The 10,954-nt window shown below is 38.3% G+C and overlaps 1 protein-coding gene across 1 annotated transcript; it reads left to right on the top strand.

Annotated features, from left to right (window-relative positions):
• The first annotated feature begins 1,335 nt into the window (after positions 1-1,335).
• On the top strand, positions 1,336-9,687 carry LOC142311606 (keratin, type I cytoskeletal 17-like). The gene is made up of 8 exons (XM_075350167.1): positions 1,336-1,683; positions 2,538-2,620; positions 6,020-6,176; positions 7,289-7,447; positions 7,531-7,656; positions 7,753-7,967; positions 8,512-8,543; positions 9,584-9,687. Exons 1-8 carry the CDS (start codon positions 1,336-1,338, stop codon positions 9,685-9,687), a joined length of 1,224 nt encoding a protein of 407 aa, XP_075206282.1.
• The last annotated feature ends 1,267 nt before the right edge of the window (positions 9,688-10,954 follow it).

Raw genomic sequence — 10,954 nt, 5'->3', positions numbered from 1 at the left:
TTATTATTCCTCCTCCTTTTCCTTATTTAAATTTTGTGCCACCTCCATTATCACTGTTGGTGGCGTGCGCGCATCGATATTGTGACATTGTATTCAATAAAATGGGGCTGGAATCAGTGCAGGCACGTACTGCGATCTCTGGTGCTATTTTACTGAGGACACTGTGGGGATGACTCTGAGCAGCAAAAGCACTGATTTAAAAACAAATTCAATCTGAGCATGTGCAGCCGCAGCTCATGTTCGTCTCCCACAGTGTCTTCATTAAAATGATGCAGGAGATCACGTTACGTGCATGCACTGATTCCAGTGCCATTTTATTCCAGACGTCGTCACAATAGCAATGTGCACCCACCGCCAACAGCGGTTATGGCGACAGGGGCGCAAAATTTAAATAAAGAAATGGAGGCAAGGCAAAAGGAGGAATGACAATAGAGGACCCGACCCATAAAGTCTTGGCCCAATGCTCAAGCCTGTGCACAAATTATGTCATTTTAGAAAGTTTGTACAAAGATTGCTCTGTAATAAAGCCTGATATTTCTCAACTAAAGGTTTTGTTTTAATGAGCATCCTAGCATCTTTAAGACTCTGGCTTTAGTCTATAAGACAAAATTTTGTGGGTGTAAAATAAAAAAAAAAGTGAAACGTTTAAGGGCGTATGAATACTTTTCAAAGGCACTATAATATGGTGGTGGCCAGAGGACAGTAAGTATCCGGTGAAGTCATCTTCAAATATGGCTTCTTTTGTAGAACTAAACTGTACACCCAGGGTTGGTTCCTGATAAGTCCTACAAGAGGGACTAAAGGGTGTAGTAATAATAACAAACCACAGGTGTAGAAATAGGGTTCATTGAATAGAATTTTCCATCAATATAAGCAATCTATTATCCTACAAGGAAATAATAAAAACAAGCACAGCACCAACTGAGACCTTCAAATACTAGGATATTAGTAAGTGTCTAGACAGATCTTCTTTAACATCATATACAAAAGACCAGATAATTATTATTTTCACATTTCTTTTCTGATTGTCCCTAATGCAAAAAAGAAAAATGACAAACTTCAAAGGTACAGAAAAGAGGCAGTTTTATGTCTCAGCAATAAGAAACCAAGCAATAACAATGGGCAAAATACAGACAGCCTGAGGCGGTTTTATTGGGGAAACAAGTTTTACATACAACTTATATTAATCCAATCAGGATTTATGAGTTGTTTTATGGTAAAAAACATTAAGAAAAAAGCACACTACACCCACCTTGACAAGTATAAATACGTACATGGTAGCTAGGCTGAGACATCAGAAGATTCTTCAGGTGTCAGCATCTCACATTTAACATTATGTCTTGTAACTGGAAAAGTGGATCTGTCAGAGCATCTCTTGGTGGCATCAGTAGCCACAGGGCCAACTCTTTCACTTTAGACCTAGCTAAAGGATCTGAACACTTTGCAATTGGAAACTTGGCCTTTGCAGGTGGAAATGATGGTCTTCTACATGGAGGAGAGAAGGAGACCATGCAAAACCTCAACGTCCGACTGGCTTCCTACCTGGACAAAGTCAAATCCCTAGAAAATGCTAATGCTGAGCTTGAATCCAAGATCAAGGAATGGTACATTAAGCACCAGCAGCAGATGGTTCCTGAGGATTATAGCAAATATTTTGCCATCATTGAAGACCTCAAAAAAAGGGTAAATAAGGGATTGATACCATAGATTCTTTATTAAAGTATAAAGCAGTTGTGTACATTTTTGGACAATAGGTTTCTTTGATTTTTTACTATTTTAAGTTATTCTATATAGTATTTAATTAGTACTTTAGTTTAATTATAAGCCACAATTTAAATTATTTTTTTTACAAAAAATGCATGTAATCAGCTATTAGAGTTTATTTTGTCTTATTTAAGTGCAGTTAATGGGGGCATCTGGGGCAACAGTAGAGTGCCAGGAGTTCACCAACAAGCCACTCTGCCATCACACTTTATCCTTGCCCCATAATATAAGAAAGTCAAAAATCTTGTGTATGTACTTTTGTCAGTTACTTATTTGCACTTATGACATGATTAATCTATATTAACCCCAATGTATCACTCCAAAATGACTCTTAGTGCCAGGCCCATTATGGGCAGATCTGTTTTTCTAATTAGGATATCAAAAGTGGAGAATAGGGTTTTAGTTAAGGAAGCCACTACTTCTGACTCACTAAAGGAGATAAGGAGGATAATATGCAATATATACTGGAGAACATATCTAAATAGCATAGAGAGGACCGCTTAAAATTTCCTGACCAAATAGTTAATTATAAGAAGTTAATATTTCAGTGATCCAAGAGCTACACCACCATAACATAGATCATTGTGTATTTCAGTAAGAAGCCTGAAATTTGAAAGCACTTCAGAGGGAACATTAAGTTGCAGAATTCTGTTTTTGACCTTCCCTTGTGATAATAGGAAGAATATGATAAGAACGGCAATACTTGTGTGTATAATATTTAACTAGCAATATTAGACACTCAACTTTCATTGATTCTTTATTTTCCTCCTTAGATCTTAGCAGAAAGCACTGAAAATGCCAGAACAGTCCTTCAGATAGACAATGCCAAGTTGGCAGCAGAAGACTTCAGAATGAAGTAAGTTTTGGCATAGGTTTTCTTTGGCAGTACAGTGGATATGTGGAATATATATATATAAAAAAAAGTCACAATGCATAATTCTGTCACCCACCATGCTTCATTGGGGGTCTGCAGTTCTTTTGGTAGTGTGCAGTGTCGGTTTTCTGGCAAACATACCTTTTGGAATTGTGGCCAAAAAGTAAAATTTTGCTCTTATCAGACCATAACATGTTTTCCCCCATGTTTTTAGCAGACTTTAAGTAGGTTTTGGCAAAACATAGCCGGGCTTGGATATTTTTCTTTGTATGAATAATCTTTCATCTTGACCCCTTAACCACAAGCAAGACATATAAAGAACATGGAAGATTGTTGTCAAATGTAGTACACAACCAGTATTTGACAGAAATTTCTGCTTCCAGTTTAAGCTACGGCTATTGTTATGCCAAATTTAAGCCATTTCTTGGTGACCATTTTAGATGATTAAACCCGAGGTTCGGTGTTCATACCAAACACAGACTTTACAAAAAAAACAGAGTTCAGGTTTGAAGTTCAGATGCTTTACATATGAAAACCACTCACGCAAGCATAGCTGTGCTCATGTATGCTTGGTGCTCAGCTTAGTGCGAGCCGCTTGCAGTGTTTGAATGGTGTGCACTGGGGGTAACAACAGAATTATCCAATGTAGTGTGCACCAAAAAAAAAAATGGAAACTCCCGCCCACCCGCTTCTGGAAGTTATTTGTTTATTGCTGACAACATGCGAGTGCCCAATTAGTGATTTCCATTGGGATTCAGGTCTAATCCAGTTCCCAAACCAAACTTTACATAAAGTATGGCTGAACCTGCTGAACTAAATTTCCATGGGTTCACTCATCTCTAGTGACCATCCATTGTATATCTAATGCCTTGGAAAAAAAAAATGGTACCCTGCTCCTGACTGATAACTTTCAACAATGAGATCCCTTTGCTGTGTTGTAAGCTGTTTCTGAATGGACCATGGCTTTTTCTGTAAAATGCAACTAAGAAAATATCAGGAAAATTCTACTAAAAAAGTTAAACTTTATATGGGGTTATTCAGAATCACTGTGAATGATGTCAGCTGTGTACTGACCGCTATTTTACATAAATTTAAAAGTGATTATGTAATTCTGATCATAACCACATCCCCAAAACAAGTGATTGTTCACACTTATGCAACCTTATTATTTTGGTTTTATTATTTTTATTTTCCCCTCAATATGATTTTTTGTTTCTCAATTGACTTATACAGATTATGGGTGACATTAAAGGATAAAAAAAAATTCATAAATGATTCTTCTTGATATAATTTGTTTACAGTCAAAAACCTGGCATTTTAACAGGGGTGTGTAGACTTTTTATATCGATTATATTATATTACACTTTATATAGCATTCTAACTGGTTCTAATTGGTTTTAGATAAAAAATGTGGCCATAAATATCAAATAAATGTTTGTGAAACTATTTTGGACATTATGGATCATGCTATATAAAGGGTGGGGGCTCTGAACATCCCTCAAACAGCAGATTTAAGGAAAAAAAAGTCTGGGCATGTTGGATTATAACACATTAGAACCTTTCTTCCTATGAGAGATAATCGCTTGCCAAATATCTTATTCCCCTCTGCCTATTGGAGAAAACATGGTGTGATGTAGAATCATAGTATGTTACAGTTGGAAGGGACTTCCAGGGTCATCGTGTCCCACCCCTGCTCATTGCAGGATTCACTATATCATCCCACACAGATATCTGTCCAGCCTGTGTTTAAAGATTTCCATTGAAGGAGAGCTCACCACTTCTCGTGGCAGCCTGTTCCACTCCTTGATCACCCTCACTGGCAAAAGTCTTTTTCTAATATCTAATCTGTAGTGTCTCGTGTTTCCATGTGCAAATGAGAATAAGGATGATTCCTCTACACTGTGATATTACTTCAAATATCTGTAGACAGCTATTCAGTCTTAGGGTACCATTACACTTTAGCGATGCTCCAGCGATCCCACCAGCGATCTGACCTGGTCAGGATCGCTGGTGCGTTGCTACATGGTCGCTGGTGAGCTGTCAATCAGGCAGATCTTACTAGTGACCAGTGACCAGCCCTCAGCCAGCAGCGATGCGTGGAAGCGATGCTGCACTTGGTAACTAAGGTAAATATCGGGTAACCAAGCAAAGCACTTCGCTTGGTTACCCGATATTTACCTTGGTTACCATCGCACACCGCTTAGCGCTGGTTCCCTGCACTCCTAGCCAGAGTACACATCAGAATAATAAGCAAACCGCTTCGCTTATTTACCCAATGTGTACTCTGGCTACGTGTGCAGGGAGCAGGGAGTCGGCACTGGCAGCCTGAGAGTGGCATACGCTAGTAACCAAGGTAAATATTGGGCAACCAAGCTAAGCCCTTCGCTTGGTTACCCAATATTTACCTTGGTTACAGCTTACCGCAGCTTCCAGACGCCGGCTCCCTGCTCATTCAGATCGTTGCTCTCTCGCTGTCAAACACAGCGATGTGTGCTTCACAGCGGGAGAGCAACGTCCAAAAAATGAACCAGCACTGTGTGTAACGAGCAGCGATTTCACAGCAGGGGCCAGATCGCTGCTCAGTGTCACACACAGCGAGATTGCTAATAAGGTCACTGGTACGTCACAAAAACCGTGACTCAGCAGCGATCTCGCTAGCGATCTCGCTATATGAGAAGTACCCCTTAGCCTTCTTTTTTGCAAGTCAAACATTCCCAGATCCTTTAACCATTCCTCGTAGGACATAGTTTGCAACCAGCTCACCATCCTGGTTGCTCTTCTCTGAACTTACTCCAGTTTTTCGATGTATTTTTTAAAATGTGGTGCCCAGAACTGGGCAAAGTATTCCAGATGAGATGTGACCAAAGAGGAGTAGAGGACTCTATGCTTCTCGTAATACATCCCAGAACTGTGATTGCCTTTTTTTGCTGCTGCATCACACTGGTGGCTCATATGCAGTTTATAATTTATTAGTATACCCAAGTCAACTGTTTGTAGAGTCAGAAGGAGTAGCTAATGTTTGAATAGGCATCGGCTGAAGCCTATTTCATGAGATTATTCCCATCCTAACCTTTCATGGATGAGACAGGAATAACTGTCCTGCTCTGATCACCAGAGGAAGTGGAGATACAGAATCAGCCAAGAGAATCTGTGCTATGCTGTTTCTATAACTCCCATACATTTCTGTAAGTGTTAAAGAACCACTAAAGCTCAGCTGCTCTAGGTTGATTTTGTAGCTAAATCTCCAGAGCTGGAGAAAGTCCATGGTCCATTAAGTCCATGGTCAGCTTAAGCTACGTGTCTTTTGCCAAATTAACCTTCACTATATTTTCCCATATATTATCGCTATCTGAATGATCTGCATAAGTGATTTCATTTCAGGTATGAGAATGAGGCCAGCATTCATCAGACTGTGGAATCAGATATCTGTGGTCTAAGAAGAGTATTAGATGAATTAAACTTTACTAAAGCCAACCTTGTAACTCAGCTTGAAAGTCTGAAGGAAGAGATTGAGTGTCTAAAGAAGAACCATGAAGAGGTATTGATTTAGCTATATACTATAGTTCCTAGTGTATAAATCCTTCAGCTTATACGTCTGCCTTCATTTTGATGACTTTCAGTCACTGTAAAATTGTTTTTTATATACTGGAAGGAAAGATAGACATGCTTCGTACTAATGGTAACTGGCTAGCATCATTCCCTAGGGCTATCTAAGATTTGCAGAAATATAGCCACCATTTACAAAACTTGGCATCATACTTTCAAAATAATTTCAAACCAAAATACGCTTTATTTATTTCTTTGAGCACAATAATAAATTAATTAGTTGTTATAATAGATTAGATTTACCTGCGAGCTACAATATATCACAGTGATTTAACCCTACTGCAGCCACATATTGCGTAGTAAAGGTGCTCAACCTAGCTTCTACTTGTTTTCCCTATATCCCCATGAACATGAACATTGGGTCAGGGATCCATATTGCTTTCATTGGGGAGATGGGATATAGGCCGCTTTCACATTTTGTTTTTACCTCCGTTCAGTGATCCCGTCGGAGCTTCCGTCCAAAGACCTCTGCAAAACATACTTCGGACGCATGCGCCGATAGGGCCATTGACTATAATGGAGCAGACAGAGTCAATGTGTGCTCTGTCTTGCACTATTTTCGGGCGTATACGCTTTCTGCAGGCGGACACCAAAGAGTAGTCTGCTACATCTGGGTGTCCACCTGCAGAAAACGTATATGCATTTTAATTGCACAATGAATGCAGTAAAAATAAACCCCAAAAATTAGTGGCCGAATTCTTTTTTTAAAGAGTTTATCTCGCTTGAATTCTTTTCACATTTTTCATTACCTTGTATGGTGAAATTAATAATGTTATTCAAAACTACAGCTTGTTCCCACCACAAAACCCTGACATGGCTCTGTTGACAGAGAAACAAGAAAGGTATGGTTCTCGAAAAAAGTAGAGGAATAGACAAAGGCGTAAAGATGAAAAATTCACCGTCACTAAAGAATTAAAACTGGCATATGAAATTCCAGTGTGAATTCATTTCCTCATACTTTTTCTTTTATAACTATATTGCATACTTTTGTTTATTGGACCTCGTAAATTCATTTTTTTGCCCTATTTTCCAACTCAATCCCAGGAAATGAAGGCATTGAGAGGACAGAAGGGAGATATTAATGTGGAGATGGATGCAGCTCCAGGAGTAGATCTCGGCAAACTCCTGAATGACATGAGAACTCAGTATGAAGACATTGCTGAAGAGAACAGAAGGAAAGCTGAAGAATGGTTCAAAGAAAAGGTAAAATTGAACATGTAGAGTAGGATGATGAGTATAGATGGCTTCCCACAAGATGTTCCTAAATATTTTCTATATATTTGTAGAGTGCCGAACTGAATAGAGAAATTTCTCACAGAAGTGAAATGGTAGAGTCCCACAGATCCCAGCTCAGTGAACTTAGACGAACTATCCAAGAGTTGGAGATTGAGCTCCAGGCACAGCTGGCCATGGTGATTATGATGACTATGACTTCTTTAACTGCTAATATTAATGATACATATTGCAAGATGATGTATATTTTGTGTTGCTTCATCTTTCCCAAACAGAAATCATCCTTGGAGTGCTCACTGGCGGAGACAGAGCGTTGTTACAGTACACAGTTGGCTCAACTACAAGGCTATGTAGGAAATATTGAAGAACAGTTAAGTCAAGTACGCAGTGATCTAGAACGTCAGAATGCAGAATACACAATTCTTTTGGATATCAAGACCCGACTGGAAATGGAGATTGAGACATATCGTAGACTACTTGAAGGAGAATCGTAAGTCTTGATGGATCAAATAAGAGTAACACCCATGGATGAAAGGATGGATGTTTGTATGGAATTACTGATGAAATCAATGAATGGATGGACCAATCAACAGATAATGGGCCCTCAATGACACATGTTAGAAGATCATAACTGATTTCTAATATATAAAAGCTCTAAAAAAGTTAAAACCCAGTTGTATAGCTTGGAAATTTATTCTACTTGAGGGTTTTCATGGATCGAGACTTCTAGAATAGTGTTCCTCAACTGCAGTCCTCTATGCCCACCAACAGATCATGTCTTCATGATTTTTTTAGTATTACAAAGGCGATGTAATTATACTGAAAACATGATCTGTTGGAAGGCCTTGAGGACTGGAGTTGAAGAATACTCTTCGAGAAAGCTTGCAACCTGGAAGTAGTGATCTGAAATTAGAGACTTTAGCAATTTGATTTTCTCCTACATATTTATGACATAAGATAAGATGACAAAGTTGAAGCACTATTCAATAATCTTAGTACAATGATCATGATGAAAACCATTTATTGTTTTTTAGATGGCAACGCAAAGAACCAGTACCCGTGAAAGGTATGTATATTTTCTTTTCTGATATGTAAACAATTTGATGTGTCAGGGTGATAAACCATATTTACATGGCATAAAAGAGTATATTGGTGTCATAGAAAAGTGGTCCCCTTTTTCCTTCCCCTCCTTAATGCCAGAGGCAAATAGCTCATTCATGTTTTAGATAGTTGCCAATCATTAAAGTTGTATAGTCAGGTGCAACTTCCTTGGAAATTCCAGACCTAAGGACACCCTCTATAAATCATAATCGAGCACTACTTTGTAGCAAAGACTTCTGCTCTAGCAGACCCAGTATGTTCATGCATGCCTGGTCATGGATCCAGACAACATGAACAGCTGACTGAAAACTGAGACAATTTTAAGAAGGTGGTGTCATCATGAGATAACTACTTCAAGGGAGTTGTCATCTATAAGGTTACATTGGTTGACAAAAGTCATAGGTCCATCAAGTTCAACCTTACTTGACCAGTTATTCTATTTTCTATTACTAGGTTATTTATAACCCACATATCTAGATTATTAATAACCCCATATCTGCCATTACAATAACCTCTTATGTTCAGGCACTCCACAGTCTGACTACTACAACTGTAAAGAACCTTTTCCTATTTAGATGCAGCCTTTCCTCCACATGTAGTCAATGGTCCTGGCCCTTTCAAAGGTCCTTGTGATAGGTCATGTGTCAGTCCTTTGTATTGACCACATATGTATTTATACATGTAAATGAAATTGCCTTTAAGAAGTCTTTTTTGTAACCTCTGATCATAGGAGAAGCCTTCCATCCCATGTAAAAGCCTAGTTTCCCACCTAAATAGATTGGTATAAAGAATACCAAAATGTGTGCAAGTCATGTATTTTCTGGTAGACTTTGAATTTGTGGTCCTTAATAACGAACACCTGAAATAATCCATTGCACCCCCTACTGCCTTCATCCAATCCTTATTCTTCATCATTTTATTACAAAATCTTTTATGTGTTTGGTAGTTGCAAAATGCAAATTACAAACAATAACTCACATAATGCTATTTGATATTTTATTTCAGAACCAAATAAAACCAGGAAAGTTACAACTATCGTAGAAGAAGTAGTGGACGGCAAAGTTGTGTCACAGAAAGTGAATGCAACAGAAGAAAAACTGAATATGTAGCCAATATTCTTTGTGCCAGTCTTTTATAATGACATGATACGCACATCATGTAATAGTTAATCCATGTGACAGGGAGCTGGGTGCATCTATATGCTATTAGTACACAATAAAGTTTATCATGCATATTACATTTGTCAGTTTTTATTAAATATCTTTAAACTACTGCAGAAAATAATCAGAGTATCTGTGACAAGATCTGAGAAACCTTCCTTATTGCCTGCTCAAGATCTTACCATCCACAGTTTGCAGTATTATGAGTTAAAGGCAAAATGTACCACTGGCAAAAAAAAATATAAAAATGTTTTTAAGTACTGGTGGATATTTAGCTTGGAGTAAATGGTGACATCCCCTCGCCAAATACAGAAAATATCGTCGATAAATCTGACCCATATGAGGGTCAGTTCATCGAAAGATGGATAAGAATATATAAACCTATTCTCAAAAAAATCCATAAACAAATTTGCGTAAGCCGGGGCTACATTCGAGCCCATAGCAGTCCCGTGTCGCTGTATGTAGAAATCGTCCTTGAAGAGAAAATAATTTTCATCAAGGACTATTTCAAGTAGGCCCATCGTGAAGTCTATTGAATCCTGACTTAAGCTCGTTTTTTCCAGAGCAATTTTGGTTGCTCTAGTACCCTTGTCATGTGAGATCGATGTATATAAACTACTTACATCCCATGTACAGAGAAGACTGTTCGGGGAGGTTTTATTGAGAGCTCTGATTTTTTGTAAAAAATCGTTAGTGTCCAATATGTAAGATCTAGTGTTTTTAGTCAAGGGAGTTAGTACTTTTTCCAAATAGATGGATAGAGGTGAAAGAATGGATTCTGTGGATGCCACAATAGGTCGGCCTGGGGGATTGTTGAGTGTCTTATGGATTTTGGGTAGTGTATAAAAAACAGGTGTAACAGGGTGTGATTTTGTAAGGAAAGTACGAGTGGTCTGGTCAATGATACCTTTCTCTTGGTAAATGGATAAAAAATTCTGAATTCTTTGTTGAATTTTAAAGATTGGGTCTGAGGTAATTTTCTGATAGGTGGTGGTATCATTGAGTTGGCGTCTTATCTCCTGAATGTAGTCGTGTGTGTTTTGAACTACAATGGCACCCCCTTTGTCAGCAGGTTTCAAGGTTATCATTTTGTTATTCTTAAGTGAGGTTATGGCTAATTTCTCTAGTGCATTGGTGTTATTCCGTGTTGGGTAAAAACCCAGTTCATGATCGTGTATATTGTCATTTACATCTCGGTCAACCAAGGCTATAAACG

This window comes from Anomaloglossus baeobatrachus, chromosome 5 (genome assembly GCF_048569485.1).
Source record: "Anomaloglossus baeobatrachus isolate aAnoBae1 chromosome 5, aAnoBae1.hap1, whole genome shotgun sequence".
Classification (NCBI taxonomy): Eukaryota; Metazoa; Chordata; class Amphibia; order Anura; family Aromobatidae; genus Anomaloglossus; species Anomaloglossus baeobatrachus.
The sequence above is the reverse complement of the archived record's forward strand: the minus strand, read 5'-3'. Positions and strand labels throughout refer to the sequence as shown.

Bases quoted from the DNA above. Each gene is read 5' to 3' on its own strand.
- LOC142311606 (XM_075350167.1), top strand. From the start codon at position 1,336: ATGTCTTGTAACTGGAAAAGTGGATCTGTCAGAGCATCTCTTGGTGGC. The intron at 1,684-2,537 runs GTAAATAAGGGA...TTTCCTCCTTAG, and splicing joins TTGAAGACCTCAAAAAAAGG to ATCTTAGCAGAAAGCACTGA. The intron at 6,177-7,288 runs GTATTGATTTAG...ACTCAATCCCAG, and splicing joins TAAAGAAGAACCATGAAGAG to GAAATGAAGGCATTGAGAGG.